The sequence below is a fragment of the Sorex araneus genome, chromosome X, assembly GCF_027595985.1.
Source record: "Sorex araneus isolate mSorAra2 chromosome X, mSorAra2.pri, whole genome shotgun sequence".
NCBI classification, from domain to species: domain Eukaryota; kingdom Metazoa; phylum Chordata; class Mammalia; order Eulipotyphla; family Soricidae; genus Sorex; species Sorex araneus.
In genome coordinates this window covers 293,909,331-293,926,235 of record NC_073313.1, presented here as the reverse complement: position 1 = coordinate 293,926,235, position 16,905 = coordinate 293,909,331, and the positions used below count along the sequence as shown (strand labels likewise).

At 40.6% G+C, this 16,905-nt stretch overlaps 1 protein-coding gene and 1 non-coding gene across 2 annotated transcripts in view; one reads left to right on the top strand and one right to left on the bottom strand.

The window, feature by feature from the left end:
- Positions 1 to 9,138: 9,138 nt before the first annotated feature.
- LOC129400219 (small nucleolar RNA U13) lies at positions 9,139 to 9,242 on the top strand. Its single transcript, XR_008627534.1, has one exon. It is a non-coding gene; the product is annotated as a small nucleolar RNA U13 (small nucleolar RNA).
- Positions 9,243 to 10,111: 869 nt separating this feature from the next.
- LOC129400086 (uncharacterized) overlaps positions 10,112 to 16,905 on the bottom strand; it is an 80,100-nt gene continuing 73,306 nt past the window's right edge. Inside the window, exon 2 of the mRNA XM_055123050.1 lies at positions 10,112 to 10,197. Coding sequence (XP_054979025.1) covers positions 10,125 to 10,197 — 73 coding nt within the window. The 3' untranslated portion in view covers positions 10,112 to 10,124. The remainder of the gene's footprint in view (positions 10,198 to 16,905) is intronic.

The following is a 16,905-nucleotide window of genomic DNA, read 5'->3' as shown; positions in this document are numbered from 1 at the left end:
AGAGGCGGGTGGGGAGAGGGTAGGGTGGGGGGGCGGGGAGGGATACTGAGATCATTGGTGGTGGAGAATGGGCACTGGTGGAGGGATGGGTAACAGGATCACTGTATGACTGAAACGCAAACACAAACTTACAAACATTTGTAAGTATGTAACAGTACCTCAAGGTGATTCACTAATAAATTTTTTTTAAAAAAGAATAATGTTGCTACACATATTTACGCATACTTTTGTGTGAATGTAAGTTTCCACTTCTTTATATACATACAAAGGAAAGAGATTAGCCCAAGATGAGACTATGAGTTTTCTTTCAAAAGTGGCTCTTCCATTTTACATTTCTATAAGTAGTGAAGACTTCCTGTTGTTCCAAATCTTCTTTCTCCTTCCACTTTTGATCCACACCTGACTGTGCTCAGTGCTTAATCCTGGTTCTACACTCAGAAATCACTCCTGGTGATTCTTGAGGGACTGTGTGGGGTATGGGGCCAGCCATGTGTAAGGAAAGCACGTTACAGGCTGTACTACCTTTCTGGAACCTGTTACTCCACATCTTTGACAGCCTTTGGTGTTGTCAGTGTTCAGGATTTTGACCATATAAGTGGGTGTGCTGTGGCATTTCATTGCTAATTTAATTGAACAATCATTTCATCTGGGAATATTTTCAGATTTACAAACAGTTTTAAAGAGAGTCAAGAGAATTCCTGTTTATCTTTCATTTCCTTTCTTCTTTTGTAACACACATAACCATGGTTGGAAGCTTGCCACAAATGTGTGGTGGGCAAAGGGCAATTAGGATAGAGAAGGGACCAGTGTGACAATAATAGTTGGAAATGATCAATTTGGAAAGAAACTGAGTGTTGAAAAAAGGTAATGTTGATACATTATACATGTATAATGTATCATGTACATGTATCATGTACATAATACATGATAACCTTTCAGTATCAGAATTACAAACTAATGCCCAAAAGGCGTGGGGGAGGGGAGAGAGGGAGAGAAAGAGAGAGAGAGGGAGAGAAGGAGAGAGAGAGAGAGAAAGAGAGAAGGGCCTGCCATTAGAGGTATATGGGTGGGGGTGAGGTCGAGAGGAAAACTAGGTGTATTATTGATAGTGAAGGGATGGGTGTGGAGGGGGGGAGTCAACAAAAATAACAGGCTAAAAACTTTCCGATCAAGTTTTGGTTTTTTTGTTTTGTTTTGTTTTGTTTGTTAAAGGACAAAAATGTCTTTCCTGAAAATTTCAGGTTCAATGGAACCGGGAATGGATGACATTCCCCCCATCTCCCCGTTTCTGGCAACACTACATTTATCCCAAAAGCCACCTATAACTGGCACCATATAATCTCATCAATGGCCATAATCCAGAGACTCAAAATCTCTCGGAAGAGAGCACAAAACTATATACCATAGCCATGCCTCCAGAACCTGCACCAGGCTGTTTCCTTCAGGGCACCCCAGAGGGAGGCAGGTGAGGCCCTTTCTCACCCCAAGGGACCCAGCCCTGGCAGCCAAAAACTTCCAGAACTCAACCACTGCCACACTCACAGGTGAGGCTTGACATGCTCCAGTCAAGCCTCACCCGTGAGTGCACCTATTCCTGGACCACATGGCCAATTTCGCAGCCATGCGACATCTCATAATTTATGCCACTAATATTCCAAGAGTAGAGCACCACATTTGATGGGGTTTAAACTAGAAGGCAACCAATCTTAGGAGGAAATATATTTTTACAGATATATATGTATATACATATACAAAAGCACACAAAGCTCAACCTATAACAGCATGCTAGCAATGCCTTCTAGGAGGCTTAATGGTTCCTGAGTGAAATACAACAATCTCCACACACTTTTCTCTAAGAAACCATTTTTTGATAATATTTCATGGATTATTCATAAGAAACAATACAAAATAAATTATTTCAGTTCTGCTTTGGGGGCTGGGGTTGGAGTTCAGGATGGAAACATCTGAAATATGGTGTCAAGAAGGTTTATTGGTGGTAGGGTTGGTGTTCAAATATTAAATGTAATCAAGTATTGTGAACTATTTTATAAAAATAAAATAAAATAAATGTCTTTCAATGTAGTTTTTATGTAGTGGGGCAGGTAGTCACACATTACTATTAGGACAGAAAGAGTAGGTAAATTGCTGGATAATTTTTTTTAAGAACCCAAAATGTGTTTGCACATTTGGCCGGGGCACATATGGTGATGTTCAGGGGTTACTTCTAGCTCTATATTCAGGAATTACTCCCGGTGGGCTTCAGGAAGCATATGAAGTGCGAGGATAGAACCCTGGATGGTTGCAGGCAAGGCGAATCTATCTGCTGTGCCAACACTCTGGCCCCTATGCCTGAACTCTTTGTCCTAGTTAAAATTACTTGTGAGATACCATCTTTAAGGATGCAGCTTAAAGAAATAACCTAAGAAATAAAAAAAATTAAATGTAAAAAACTGTCATTCTAAAAAGTTACATTTAAGAAGTGCCTCTATTATTATTGTTAATGTGATGAGCTTAAGATTTAGAAAAAAAAGTTTCGATACATAACAGGGTTTCAACTAAGGAAAAAAATTTTTTTGATGAAATCTTAAAGGAAGTTCACCAAAACTGAAGTCCATGGCTATTATCAAAAGATAGTGAGATTATGGTGATCAGGATTTTACTCTATATACATACTAACGTTTTACATCTTAAAATGAGAAGGGGCTGCAGACATAGTACAGTGGTTATGACATTTACTTTTCATGCAGTTAACCCCCATTCCCAATCAATTCCTAACACTAAATATACCCCACCCCCAGCACCACCATGGGTGGTCCTTGAGCATAGAGGAAGGAGTAACCTTGAAAACTGCTATGTGTGAAATAAGGGAAGGAAGGAAGGAAGGAAGGAAGGAAGGAAGGAAGGAAGGAAGGAAGGAAGGAAGGAAGGAAGGAAGGAAGGAAGGAAGGAAGGAAGGAAGGAAGGAAGGAAGGAAGGAAGGAAGGAAGGGAAGGAGGGAGGGAGGGAGGGAGGAAGGAAGGAAGGAAGGAAGGAAGGAAGGAAGGAAGGAAGGAAGGAAGGAAGGAAGGAAGGAAGGAAGAGAGGGAAGGAGGGAGGAAGGAAGGAAGGAAGGAAGGAAGGAAGGAAGGAAGGAAGGAAGGAAGGAAGGAAGGAAGGAAGGAAGGAAGGGAAGGAGGGAGGGAGGGAGGGAGGGAGGAAGGAAGGAAGGAAGGAAGGGAAGGAGGGAGGGAGGGAGGGAGGGAGGAAGGAAGGAAGGAAGGAAGGAAGGAAGGAAGGAAGGAAGGAAGGAAGGAAGGAAGGAAGGAAGGGAAGGAGGGAGGGAGGGAGGGAGGGAGGAAGGAAGGAAGGAAGGAAGGAAGGAAGGAAGGAAGGAAGGAAGGAAGGAAGGAAGGAAGGAAGGAAGGGAAGGAGGGAAGGAAGGAAGGAAGGGAAGGAGGGAGGGAAGGAGGGAGGGAAGGAGAGGGGAAGGAGGGAGGAAGGGAGGAAGGAAGGAAGGAAGGAAGGAAGGAAGGAAGGAAGGAAGGAAGGAAGGAAGGAAGGAAGGAAGGAAGGAAGGAAGGAAGGAAGGAAGGAAGGAAGAAAGAAAGGAAGGAAGGGAGAGAGGGAAGGAGGGAGGGAGGGAGGAAGGAAGGAAGGAAGGAAGGAAGGAAGGAAGGAAGGAAGGAAGGAAGGAAGGAAGGAAGGAAGGGAAGGAGGGAGGGAAGGAAGGAAGGAAGGAAGGGAAGGAGGGAGGGGAGGAGGAAGGAGCTCTCTTTCTCTTGTTCTCTTTTCCTCTCTTACTCTTCCTCCCAATGGTGTTAGAAAATTAATTTTTTATTCACCAAACTTTAATTGAATACTTCCTAGGTGCCATTATTATATGATCACACATACAAGACACTTTGACATAGAGCAGAAGAAATCATGTTCTCAACTAAAAGCTTTGTGCTTTCTGGAGAAATCCAAGTCTATAAATACTGAGAGTGCAAGATAAATACTATTAAAGTTGAATAATATGAAACAGCCACTTCTGTAGCTCAAAAACAGTCAACTAATGGCCATTTTATAGATAAACTTCTAGGGAAACAGAGAAAAATGGAGGACAAGATGTTTCTAATGAAATATATTTTCAGTGGCATTACTTTACACTAGTAATAAGAATTATAAAGGAATTTCAAGCACTGGAATAGTTGCTAGGTGGCATAAAATGATAAGATGCTGTTAGAAGCATCTCTGATTCTCTGGGCTGTTGTTTGTAAGAAACAAACCAGTGAGTCAGGCTGTGGAAACTATGGTTGAGCTTTCCTGGAGTCAGAGAAGAGAGTCAGAGGGGTAATAACGGCAACCCTGAGAGTCATTGTCCTTGGAATGGCCACTCTGAGAGAGAGAGGAGTGAAGGTGGAGCACGGTGGGGACCATGCAGAGAGCACAGGATCAGCTCGGGCTCTGCAGAGTCAAGGGGGAAGGGCTGCAAGGATGCAGCATTCCATGGTACAGGGCGGATAGAGATGCTGACAATTAAAGAAGGCTCTGGTCTGCTCATGGAAGGCCACTGATTAGCCCCAAGAAGAGCATGTTTGCTAGTGTGACCAGAGCAAAAGTCAGATAGTAATGAAGGGAATAAAACTGCACGCACAGTGATTAACAGCCACGGACTCTGGAGTCAGACATTCCAATTTATTTCTTGGCTCTAGTGCTAACCAATTAGGCGGCATTAGCCACATTACTTACCTTGTCTGTGTTTCTGTATCTTCAGTGCCACAGTGAATAAAACAACAACAGCTCTCGCTGAGAGTTCCACTAATGAGTCCAGTTTTTGATTGGTCCTACATCATGTAACCTTGCAGGACCAGTCACTCTGATTCTGAGCTTAACCTTTTGATCTTTTTAGGCCAGTAAGATGAGCAATCAGATGGAAAGGTTAGTGAGCCTGTTCTTACTGCAAAAGAACTGGGGTGTGTGTGTGTGTGTGTGTTTGTGTGTGTGTGTGTGTGTGTGTGTTTTCCCAGCTTGCTTCCTGCCCTTTGTCTTCACCCAGAGAACAGAGAATCTCCCAGAGGAGAGAAATGGCTTAGAATGAAGTTCAATCTGTCTGGAGCAGTTGGCATGTAGAGGGTGGCTCTGTCAGCAGATATCTCATCACCATCACACACGACACCCCTTCCACCCAAGTGGCCCCAGTTTTTGAACAATATGTTCTTACTCTGGATTGCACTGAGGATTTTGTGACTGCTTGTCAAGCACTATTAATGGGGGCTGGAGAGGAAGAGAATTGATCTACTAACTTAGAGAGTTGTTAAAGTATTAAATGAGATAATATGTGTAGAATACTTGAACAGTGGCTTCACACACAAGTGCTAGTTGCTATAATGATCAAAGAGAGTATTTACATTCTGGGAACTACACAGGGACAAACTAAGGCACAAGGGTAAACAAATAATTTGGTAACTACAAACAGATTTCTTTCTCATTGTTCATTTTATGATGGAAGGCAGAAAGCTGCATTTAAAAAATATATATATTACCATGTCTGAACTGTTTTACTCATTAGGACACTTTCAATTGCTAAGACAATTGAAAGTATGGTAAATTCAGCACTACCACACACTAGAATTTTTAAAAAAGCAAAATATTTTTACATTTCTCTAGCTCTACTGCTGCTCAAGTGTGCTTTAGTGATTTCTAAGGGAAAAGACTTCTGGAGAACTATAATGGAGGGTACAAAACTCAGGAAATAAAACAGACCACTTCCATGCAGTAAACAGCACAATGCCCTGCAATATCAGCTTGGGTACTTCAGCTGAAGCAGACTCGACTCTCAGCTGAACGCACGCTGAGCACAAAAATCCTTGACAGAAATAGGAGGCACTTACCCGGAGGGTTCTTTTTATTAATTCGACCAGGAATCGAGGCCTGCTTTGCGGAAGGAGGTATATTTCTCCCATTCACTATGATGAAGGTTAAATCTAAGAAGGGGTCTGTGTTTGGAGCCCTCTGTGAACCTGATCCTTACTGGCTTGGAAGTTGGGCAAAGCGCACAATCAAATGCTTCTTTCATACCAGCATGTGCTGATGCCGCCCTAGAATCCACGGAGCGTCATGACACATGGTGTCAGCATCTTCCTTCCCAGATGAGCCGGTGGGAATGGAAGTCAGAATAAACACGTTCTGGCAGACTGAAGAAACCTCTGAAAGCCAGGCCCTCCTTCCTGTCTCTTCCTTTTTCCCTTTAGTAATTGAGATGAAGACCAGAAAGGCTATTAGCTACTTCTTTAACACTGAATGCTCCAAGTAAGCATGGTTCAAGCTAATGGGACAACAAGTTTCCATCACTTTTAACTCTCCTCAAAAGACTAAGGACAGCTACTTAGCAAAGGCCATTGAGTACTGTAGTCCTTTGCCATTTTCTGGGAAGCGGCAATGGAGTGTCTCTTCAGTAAATTTCTCACCTGTTTCCCTGAATGCAAATCTAGCTCGGCCACCTGTGAGCTGTGTGGCCTTAGGTGACTTGCTTAACTTCTCTGTGCATCTTTTTTTTTTGTCAGTGAAACAAAACTGTTGAAAAAAACCTATTTTTAACTTTTTAAAAAAATTTTTAATGAATCACAGTGAGGTACAGTTACAGACTTACAAACTTTTGTTGAAAAAAATTTAATCATGACAGTTTTGTGACGATTCAATAGTCCACATTAAGTATGGTAAATTCAGCACTACCACACAATAGTGCTCATTGATTTACTCTATAGATATTTACTGAACCTGACATCTAGTAGGCATCATTTTAAGCATTCTACAGAATAAGCCGAGGATGATAGAAGGCTTAGAGCTGAGTAAAGGGAAAAGATGATTAATCATGAATAGGCTAAATGAATAAAAATGCTGAATAGTGATAAGCACCTAGCATGTCACTCTATGAAGCTAAAGGAAAGTAATGCTGAGTTCCAAGAGGCGAAACTACTAAATAAAAATTGAGACATTTCATCAAGGTGAAAACTGGGACAAAACAGAAAGACAGTGATGCCTGAGCAGAACAAGAGTCAGGGGGACAGCTCACGGCAGGTCTGGCAGCCAAGAGCCAGTGCGGTGGACGGGAAGGAGACAGGGAAGTGGTAGAGCGGCATAAAGTTCAGATCACTTGGGTACTTGAAGTCAGTCTCAAGAGCTTCACTTTTCACTCTAAGTGACGTGGAGAATTGCTGTAGGGTTTTCAGTCAAGAAGTAACACGATTTGACTCACATTTTATTTTATTTTATTTTTTACAAAGCTGTCCATGATTGGGTTTCACTCATACAGTGTTCCAACACCCATCTACTAGTGTACGGTTCCTAGCACCAGTGTCCCCAGGTTCCCTCCCATTACCCCCCACCCGCCTGCCTCTATGGCAGGCATTTTTCTTCTCTGTTTCTCTCTCTCTCTCTCTCTCTCTCTCTCTCTCTCTCTCTCTCTCTCTCTCTCTCTCTCTCTCTCTCTCTCTCTCTCTTTCCTTTTGGGCACTGTGGTTTGTATTATATTAACATAATATTATATTAATACTGAGAGGGTGGTCATGTATTTTACATGTAAATTTGTCTTTCCTGAGGCATTAATTATGTATCATGAGAGAGTCAAGACATTCGACCCAAGTCACTGGGGACATGGCCATCTCCTAGGTGTGAAGGTCATGATCTGGAGTCAGCAGAATATCTCTTACCTACTTTTAACCCTCAGATCTTGTCCAGTGTGATCATTCCCAGCTATTATTGTCATACTGGTCTCTTCTCTATCTTACCTACCCTCAGCCCCACACACACTTGTGGTTAGTTCCAACCATTGACCAGTCTTCCTAACCCCTATTTTCTCTGGAGATGGATTATATTCTTCATATATATATACATACATATATATTATATACTACAAATGAATGCAGTCATTCTATATCTCTCCCTCTCCCTCTGACTCATTTCAATCAGCATAATACTTTTCATGTCTATCCACTTATAGGCAAATTTCATTACTTCATTTGACTCACATTTTAAAGGAACTACTCTGGCTCTTTGTTGAGAAAAAGACTATAGAGAATGAAAGCTAAAAGCTAAGTCAAGGAACCCTGTTGGCATTGCTGTGTCTCAGGTAAGAGATGATGGAGGCTTGGCCCAGGGCTGGGTGTGGAAAGGAAAAGTTAGAAGGGTCAGCCCCAGGGTGGTCATGTATGTTACATGCAAATTTGTCTTTTCTGAGGCATTAATTATGCATCATGAGAGAGTCAAGACATTCGACCCAAGTCTCTGGGGACATGGCCATCTCCTAGGTGTGGAGGTCATGATCTAGAGTCAGCAGCAGTTCAGTTCTCTTAAGAAAACATAACTAATTTTTTGTGCTATGGGTCAGACCTGGAGAAAAGTTTGGGGGGACACATTTTATGGTGCCCAGAGGGTCATATGTTGTCAGGATTGAATCCGGGGCATTATACATGCCAGGCACATGTTTCCCTGCCTGAAATTTGCTGCTTTTGTTCTTAACACACACTGCCTGCTATTGTTATAAATTCACATCTTTATAACATGATGATCTTCCCCAGATGATAAAAATCTTTAGATTAGAGACCATATTGTGTTCTTCTTTTAAATTTACCACAAGGATGGAATGGAAATTTAAATATGCCCTGGAAAACTGAAGAAGCTTCTAAAAGCCAGGCCCTCCTTCCAATCTCATCCTTTTTGTCTTTACTAATGAAAACAAAGACCTGCAAGGCTATTAGCTTTTCTTCGACATTGAATGCTCAAAGTAACCATAGTTCAGGAGTTTATACCCTACCGGGATCAAGCTAATGAGCCAATAACTTTCCTTCATCTTTAACTGTTCTCAGAAGACTCAGGATCCTGCTTAGCTGACATAGCTGTTTTCTAAATTGATAACACACATCAGCTTTGTCACTGGTACTCACCACATAGACAAAGCAAACACTGTTCATCCTGTAATATGTTACCTGGGGAACAAAACACCTTGATAGAGGACAACCTGAACATGTTGGAGACTTTCCTTTACAGATACATAGATAGCTCTTCGATTTAAATAGCCTATCTACAGGATATGCTGAAATACAGGATCTATAATACAGAATCTAGAAATATTGCCCTCGGTACATAAGAAGGAATATTATTTTTTAAAAAGTCCTCAGGATCCTTTTCCAGTTCATAAACATTATGATTGGGTGTTCACATGTGTGTGTGACATGTGCCTCTCTTAAATCTTGTTATGTACTGGACACATTAACCATCTGATGTGATAAAAAGAAGGAGGGGGAAAGGGAGGGGGAGGGAAAAATTATTCAAAATTCAGTGTTGTGTTTCCTCTATGGACATAAGTGAAGATCTATTTAAGTATATTATAGTCTTTCTCTAAAGGGCACAGTTTTTCCCAAAGAGTCCATTTCTGACCTTTTAAAAGTGAAACTCAAGAATTTTATGTTGGCAAATTGTTATCTGCAAAGGATGAGAGGGCATTTAAGTTTTGTAGGTAACTCTGTAGCAACTACTCAAGTTCTCAATCAACTGTGTAGCCACTATTCAACTCGGCCACTGTATGGCAAAGTGACAAAAGACACATAAATAAATAGATTGGAAATGAGTATAAATACACCAAAAAAAGTGATAGGTCAAATTTGTGCCATCTTTTAGAGAACCTTGGTGTCTGTCGTTATCTTCAACTTATCATCTACTGAGTCATAAAACTGCCATTCTCCCTCTCCACTTTCCCCTGTGATTTTTTTTTTCTCTTTGGGTCACACCTGGAAATGCTCAGAGTTACTCCTGGCTCTGCACTCAGGAATTACTCCTGGCGGTGCTCAGGGGACCATATGGAATGCTGGGAATCAAACCCCGTCGGTCGCGTGCAAGGTAAACGCCCTGCCCGCTGTGCTATTGCTCCAGCCCCAAAACCTGGAGTTTTGTTTGTTTGTTTCCCCCTTTATTTTGTCACACCCTACATTCCACCAACAAATTCTATTTACATTCTAAATTATATCAGCAAAATCTGTACTCACCACCCAGACCCACAAGTTTCTGTCAACCTTCCAAACTTTCTGCAAATACCACCTTGTTGGGGTCCTGGCCAGTCGACCCCAGCACACTGGAGTATGGTCCCCCGAAGTCACCGGACTTACTCCCTATGGGAGAGGGAGTGGGAAGGGAAGAAGCCTCTGCCCTGGCCCTCTGCTCACCGCGGGATTCCTGCAGCCGCTGCAGAGAAAGAAACCAAGAAAGGTCACCGAGCAGAGGGGGGGAGTCTGGTGGTCAAGCAGCCTCCGTTTATTGACTTTTACACAGGGGGTTTTATGCACACAATCTGTAGGGGGGGGCATTCCACGCATGTATCACGCTTATCTCGTCAAGCTCAGTACAGATGCTAGTTAATGGTTTGTATTACCCAATCTCAGGGCCGGATTAACTAGCTCAGGCAAATGTTAACTGTGACACCCCTCATCCCATTGTCTTCTCAACCAGAGTGCTTGTGTGTAGAATGCTGGAACAAGCCCCTGGGCCCCTGTAATCAGAGCCGGCTCTTGCTTTCAGGGGTAGGGGGTTTGGTCAAAGTCTCAGGCTAGCTGCTGAGACCCCAACACCACCTAGGGTGATTCCTACAATCAACACCCCACTTAAAATGGTAGCCCCCTTACTCTCCTGATACCTTCATGCTCCTCATCCTACTTTATTCCTTCTTCAGTGCCTGAGTCCCTTGAATGCACATGTCCTGGCATGTCAGGACCACAGGAGCAGGAGATTTTCAGTTTTTGTCCACTGCTGCATCTCTCATACCAAGAATACTGCCTGTCCATAAAAAGCATTCAGTAAATATTTATTGAGAGATTGGATGGTATTATGATTAGAAATAATCATGCTCCTAAAAATGACTTATTTTGTGGACAATATAGACTCCATGACTGACACTTTCCTCTTCGTGTAAATATTTTCCTCTTTACCTAGAAATGTAGGGCCAAATTTGTATCCCTTATATATGAACTCACATGCATATTATGATTTGTAATATGGAACCTCAGCTTTGGAGGTGAAGTGGACACTTACTTAAATTTTTTAAATTATTTTTATTGAATCATTGGGAGATACACAGTTACAAAATTGTTCATTATTGGTTTCAGTCATACAATGTTATAATACCCATTCCTCCATCAGGATACTTGACTTTGAATGTCAGTCCCACTTAAAAGGTTGAACGTTCTGAAGATTACTTCAGGTGCTTCATTTCTGTCTTGTAGCTTACTTAGCAGGCCATGCACTCAGAAATCACCCCTCATGGGCTCTGGAGATCACATGGATGCTGGAGATCGAAAGCAGGTTGGCACATGAATGGCCAGTACCATACCCATATACTGTCGCTCCAGCCCCACTTTAAAAGCTTTCTTATAAGGATAAAATGTTAGATATAAAGTGCTTTGAATTCAGTGATGTTAAAGAACAACATGATAATTTTCTGGTAATAAAATAACTGAGTTTGATGGGACTGAGAACTTCCCTGAATATGGGACTTGAAGTGTGCTACAACCCACATCAAGCTTAAGTACACCATCTTACTTTTCCTCACTGACATTTCCCTTTGTTTCTTTATGTTTGTTTTATGTACAGAATTTTGAAATTTTATAAACAAATGCCTTCCATTTGTTTATAAAATAGTGCAATATGAATAAATCATATTAAATATTCACTTGTGGTAGTGCACATACTACCTGCCCCTAAAATTATGAAGGAGCAGATATATATTATTACTATTTGTTTCATAAGGGAAACCTGAATGAATCACCTTACTTCTTCTAGAAGGTTTTAATTCACTCTTTTCAATGCTGCATGCAAAGCAGAGGCAGAGGATATGAGCTGAAATGGATGGCAAAATCTGAAGGACTCCATCAAAAGCAAGTTTAGTAACATAAGATATACTATTACAAGAAGCTGTATTATTATGTAAATGAAAAAGACTAACACTGTTAAGTGTCACACAAATGTTGGTTGATGGTATTATAACATCCTGCTCTTATGATACCCTGGGGCGGCTTCTTGAATAACAGAGAAGTGCTAATGAAATGAGGTCGCATATTTTAGAAGTACAATATAAAGTGTGTGTTTGCAATCATCTACAAATTCTCCATGTAATTAACTGCTTCTGTGATTGCCTTTGTTGGCATTTACTCCCCCTTGTATGACCTTTGTGAATATCTGAAATTTAAAACAAGTACAAACATCTTTCTTAACACAGGTTATTTGGATTTCCCAGGATGGTAATATAAGTTTTGCAGCTCTCTCGGAAAAACAACCATAACTACTGAAAACTTAAAAAAAACAAAAGTTTTTGAAGTCTCTGAAAATCATAAATTTATACAACATCTAGAGAAATCACAGCAGAGCCTGGCAAGCTCTCCGTGGCATATTCAATATGCCAAAAACAGTAACAACAAGTCTCAAAATGGAGATATTACTGGTGCCCGCTCGAGCAAATCTATGAACAATGGGATGACAGTGCTACAGTGCTACAGTGCTAGAGAAATAGTTATCCCAAAACCTTAGTATATAATGAAGAAGAACGAAGATCTATGGAAGTTGAGCCATTACCAGCTCCTGTCTCTGTTTCCCAGCTCAGTACATGAAAATTATTCTACTGTGTTCTTTTCACCCATGTAGTTAAAAGAACTACATGGGTGAAAAGAACAAAGGACTGCTACTTCCTTAGCCCCCAGTATAGGTTATGATATCATCCCAAGAAGATCAGGTTAAGAGCAATTCTCATGTTTGTCCCCAACTTCAGGATTCTGTTTATTATAGAATTATAAACAGAATCTGGTTTTTTGTCTTTGAGTATATCCAGTTATGCTCATGGCTTACTCCTGGACATGCACTCAGGAGAAACTCATGGAGTGCATATGAGGTGCCGGAACCATATGGGGTTCCAGGGATGGAACCTAGGATGGTTGCATGCAAGGCAAGTGCCCTACCCACTGTTCTATCTCTCTGGCCCCAGTAGGCAAAAGCTTTAGAGAGCCCTAGGGTACTCTTCACTACAGTCTGTACTGATAAAAAACCCTACTGTGTAACAAAATAAGAACACTGGATCCAACTATTCTCGCCACAGTTTGCTTATAGAGTGAAATTCATGACAGAAAGGCAAAGCAAGAAGATGAAAGGCTAAGGCCCCCATCCAGTGCTCTGTTCATAAAGCAGGAGTATCAATCAGGGAGAAATAGATTTCTATTCCACTTCTGAAATAATGGTGCAGAGCTTTTGTCCAGACACAGGCCATAAATACAGAAAATGTCAAAGCTCTCCTCCATGAGAACTGAATTTATTTGGGACAGTATATAAGCATACAAAAGGTGCTGCCAAAGCAATGAGAGCAAGCTGAACTAAGTTTAACAGAGAGAACTAAAGAAAACTATAACTAAGAAGAGCCTTCCTAGACTTGAAATATGTCTCAAAGATGGTCTTCAAAGACTACTCTTCAAAGAAAACTGAATTGAACTAGGTCAGCCAGTGAAGCAATTTATGCTTCAATAGCATTGCTCAAAAATTGCATAATCAACGGGCAATTAGAGGAAGCTAATAACTGGGTGTGATACCAACAGAAAAAGATAGTTTGATGGAGAGATCAGGAAAATAATCTGTAAAAGAGAGCCATACTAAAATCATTATCATCAAGGGGTATGCCCTAGAGTACACACTCTGTGCAGCAACACTAGACATTGCACAGAGAAGGCAGGAACAGACCAGGAAAGCCCATCAAATAACTGACAGACAAGCAGGCGGATAGCACCAGGCCCTGTGTGTCTGAGTGGAGAGTACTAAAATTGTACTCTTTTGTATAAATTGGTACCAAAATTGCTGTTAGCTAAATGCCCCATTTTTAATTTTTAAAAAATGAGAACGCAAGTGAACAAAGCAAGTGTTAACTATATGCAAGAAAAAGTAGGCAGTACAAAGTACCTTTGAGAGATGCTGAGCTTAGCAAAGACTTCAAAGCACATATAATAAATTTTCTCAAAGAACTAGGGGCAACTATTCATTAAAACATAAATAGGGGACTAGAGAGAATGGTATAGGGCCACTGCATGTGGCCAACTCTGACTCAAGCCCCAGCACCCTGTGGTTCTTGGAGCAGTTCTGGAGGCCCCTGAAACACTGCTTAGAGCTTTCTGGGGACCCCAGGCACCATTAAGGTCTCCCAGGGGATCCCTGGCACCACAGGGCCCAGCAGCTCCATGTCTTCAGGCTCTAGGACTAAACCAACAGTCCAGTTGGCTGAGGATCACCAGGATTGACCCCTGATCTGACCCACGTAGTCAGACGGTTCAAAACTCAGTGATGTAGCACTTCCCTGGTCCCACTGTACTGGGGGGCAGCAAAGTCATACCAGTAGTGCTCAAGAGAATTCAACCCAGAGTCTCATGCAAACTGGACATGCACTTCAGTCCTTTGAATTATCTCCTTAGGTCACAAATGTTCTTTGTAGAGAACTACCAAATACTTGCCCCAAATATCTGGAATAAGATAAAGATATCTACTCTCCCCATTAGTATTCAAATTTGTAGTGGAAGTTTCTGCCAAGGCGGTTAAAAACAAAACAAGAAATAAGAAGTTGGCAGATAGAAAAAAAGAAGCAAAATTCTCTCTTTGTAGATAGCTATGTTCTTGTATATAAAAAATTCTAAGGCACAATTATAAAACCTATAACCCTGATAAAATAGCAATAAAGTATGATATATTATTTAAACATAAAAATAATAGAAAATGCTGACATGTGCAATAGCACAGATCAACTTGGGAAAAACTGTGCTAAGGAAAAAAGTCATCCACAAATAAATACTTCATGAACTCAGTTATTTGTAAAATCTAAAATAGTCAAACTCAGGAGTAGAGAGCATTAAGCGGTTGCCATGGATGGATTGACCAAAAGACATTGGTCAAAGTGTACAATACTTCAATCATACAAGAAGAGAAGTGAGTTCTAGAAATCCAATGCACAACCTAGTAACATAGTTAACAATGCTGTATCATATATTTGAAATTTGCTATGGATCTTTAACATTCCCTTCTACTCCAACTTTAACATTCCATTCCACTCCAACTACATGATGAATATTCAGATTCAACACAATATCATAGAATCCCAGCTTCTATGTTGAAGAAATTTACAAGATAATTCTAAAATTCTTATGGAAATTTGAGGTACCCAGGAAAATCAAAACCATCTTTATAAGAAATAACAAGATTAAAGGCCTAAAAATGTGAGTCTTTTCCAATTTCAAAACTTGCTACCATACAGAAATAATCAAGAGATTGTTGTCTTCAGTCCTAAAACAGACATATAGATTAATGACTAGAACTCAGAGAGCAGAAATAGAGATATACAATTCATACATTTTCTACTTATGTAAGTATTTAGTTAGTATATTCTATTAACATACATATATGAAACATATGCAACTGATATTCAAAAAAGGTGCCAAATATATGAAAGAGAAAATCATATTCTTTTCAATAATTGATCCTTGGAACAACTGAATTACTAACATGCAAAAAACACGTTGAAATCTTACATTGTACCACATACAAATATTAATTCAAAATGGATTAAAATACTAAATTAAGAACTAAGACTAGAAGAATATTTGAAAAAATATGTGAATTTTTATGAACTTGAATTACTTAATGGATTCTTAAACCAAAATATATAATTTAAATATATAATTTTCATATAATTCTATATAAATTATGATACATGAATATATAATCAGCTCAGCACAGCACAGCCGTCCTGTTCATTGATTTGCTCATGTGGGCACCAGTAACGTCTCCGTTATGAGACTTCTTGTTACTGTTTTGGCATATCAAATATGCCACGGGTAGCTTGCCAGGCTCTGCTATAGCAGGCAAGATACTCTTGGTAGTCTGCAGGGCTATCTGAGAGGGGCAGAGGAATCAAACCCGGGTCAGCCACATGCAAAGCAAATGCCCTACCTGCTGTGCTATCATTCCAGCCCATATATAATCATATAATTTATAGATATATCATTCTAAATATATCATTTTTCAACCTAAATAATACCATCTAACACACAAACAACCAAAAAACATTTGAACTTCATGAAAATGAGAAATGTTCATACTTCAAAGAATATTCTCAAGACTGAAGAGGCCCCATGAAATGAAAGGAAATATTTTTTGGTTCTTTCTAAAAATATATTAAAATTGCATCTACAGATTCTGGCAAAACAGCAAACAAGTAAAAATTCCAGACTTGCCTCCTCCCCATATTTTTTACTAAATAAAATATGCAGTGGAATGCAGTACCTGGAAAGGGACCAGACAGGGAGAAGCCCAGGAGAATACAGGAATAATGTGACACTATTTACATTATCAAGATATTTTGGGACTAAAGTGATAGAAGAATGGGAAGGGAGCTTGCCTTACATGTGGCCGACCTGGGTTTGATCCCCAAAATCCCATATGGCCCCCTAAACACTGCCAGGGATAATTCCTGACTGCAGAGCCAAGAGTGAACCCTGAGTATCCTTGGGTGTGACTTTAAAAACCAGTTTGTTTGTTTGTTTGTTTGTTTGTTTGTTTTTACATTATGTACAAGATTACCTAGTGAGTCTCCAGAAAACCATGACTTGCAACAGAGAAGACTGACTGAAAGCCGTGCTTTCCAGACTGAAGTGTTCACCCCTTTGTATCCGTGTTGGGAATCTCTGCTATTTGGGGGCAGTATCAGTGAATGGAGCAGACATGGCCGGGTCCAAAATGGAGCAGGCTTCCTCCAGAAAGCAGTACGACAATGGAGAGTAGATCGCTATTGCTGAATGTGAGGGAGTAGATAGATGGTGACGTTGATGGATACCAGATATCGGGAAGCCCAAAGGGAGACAGAGTTGAAGAGAGACCCAT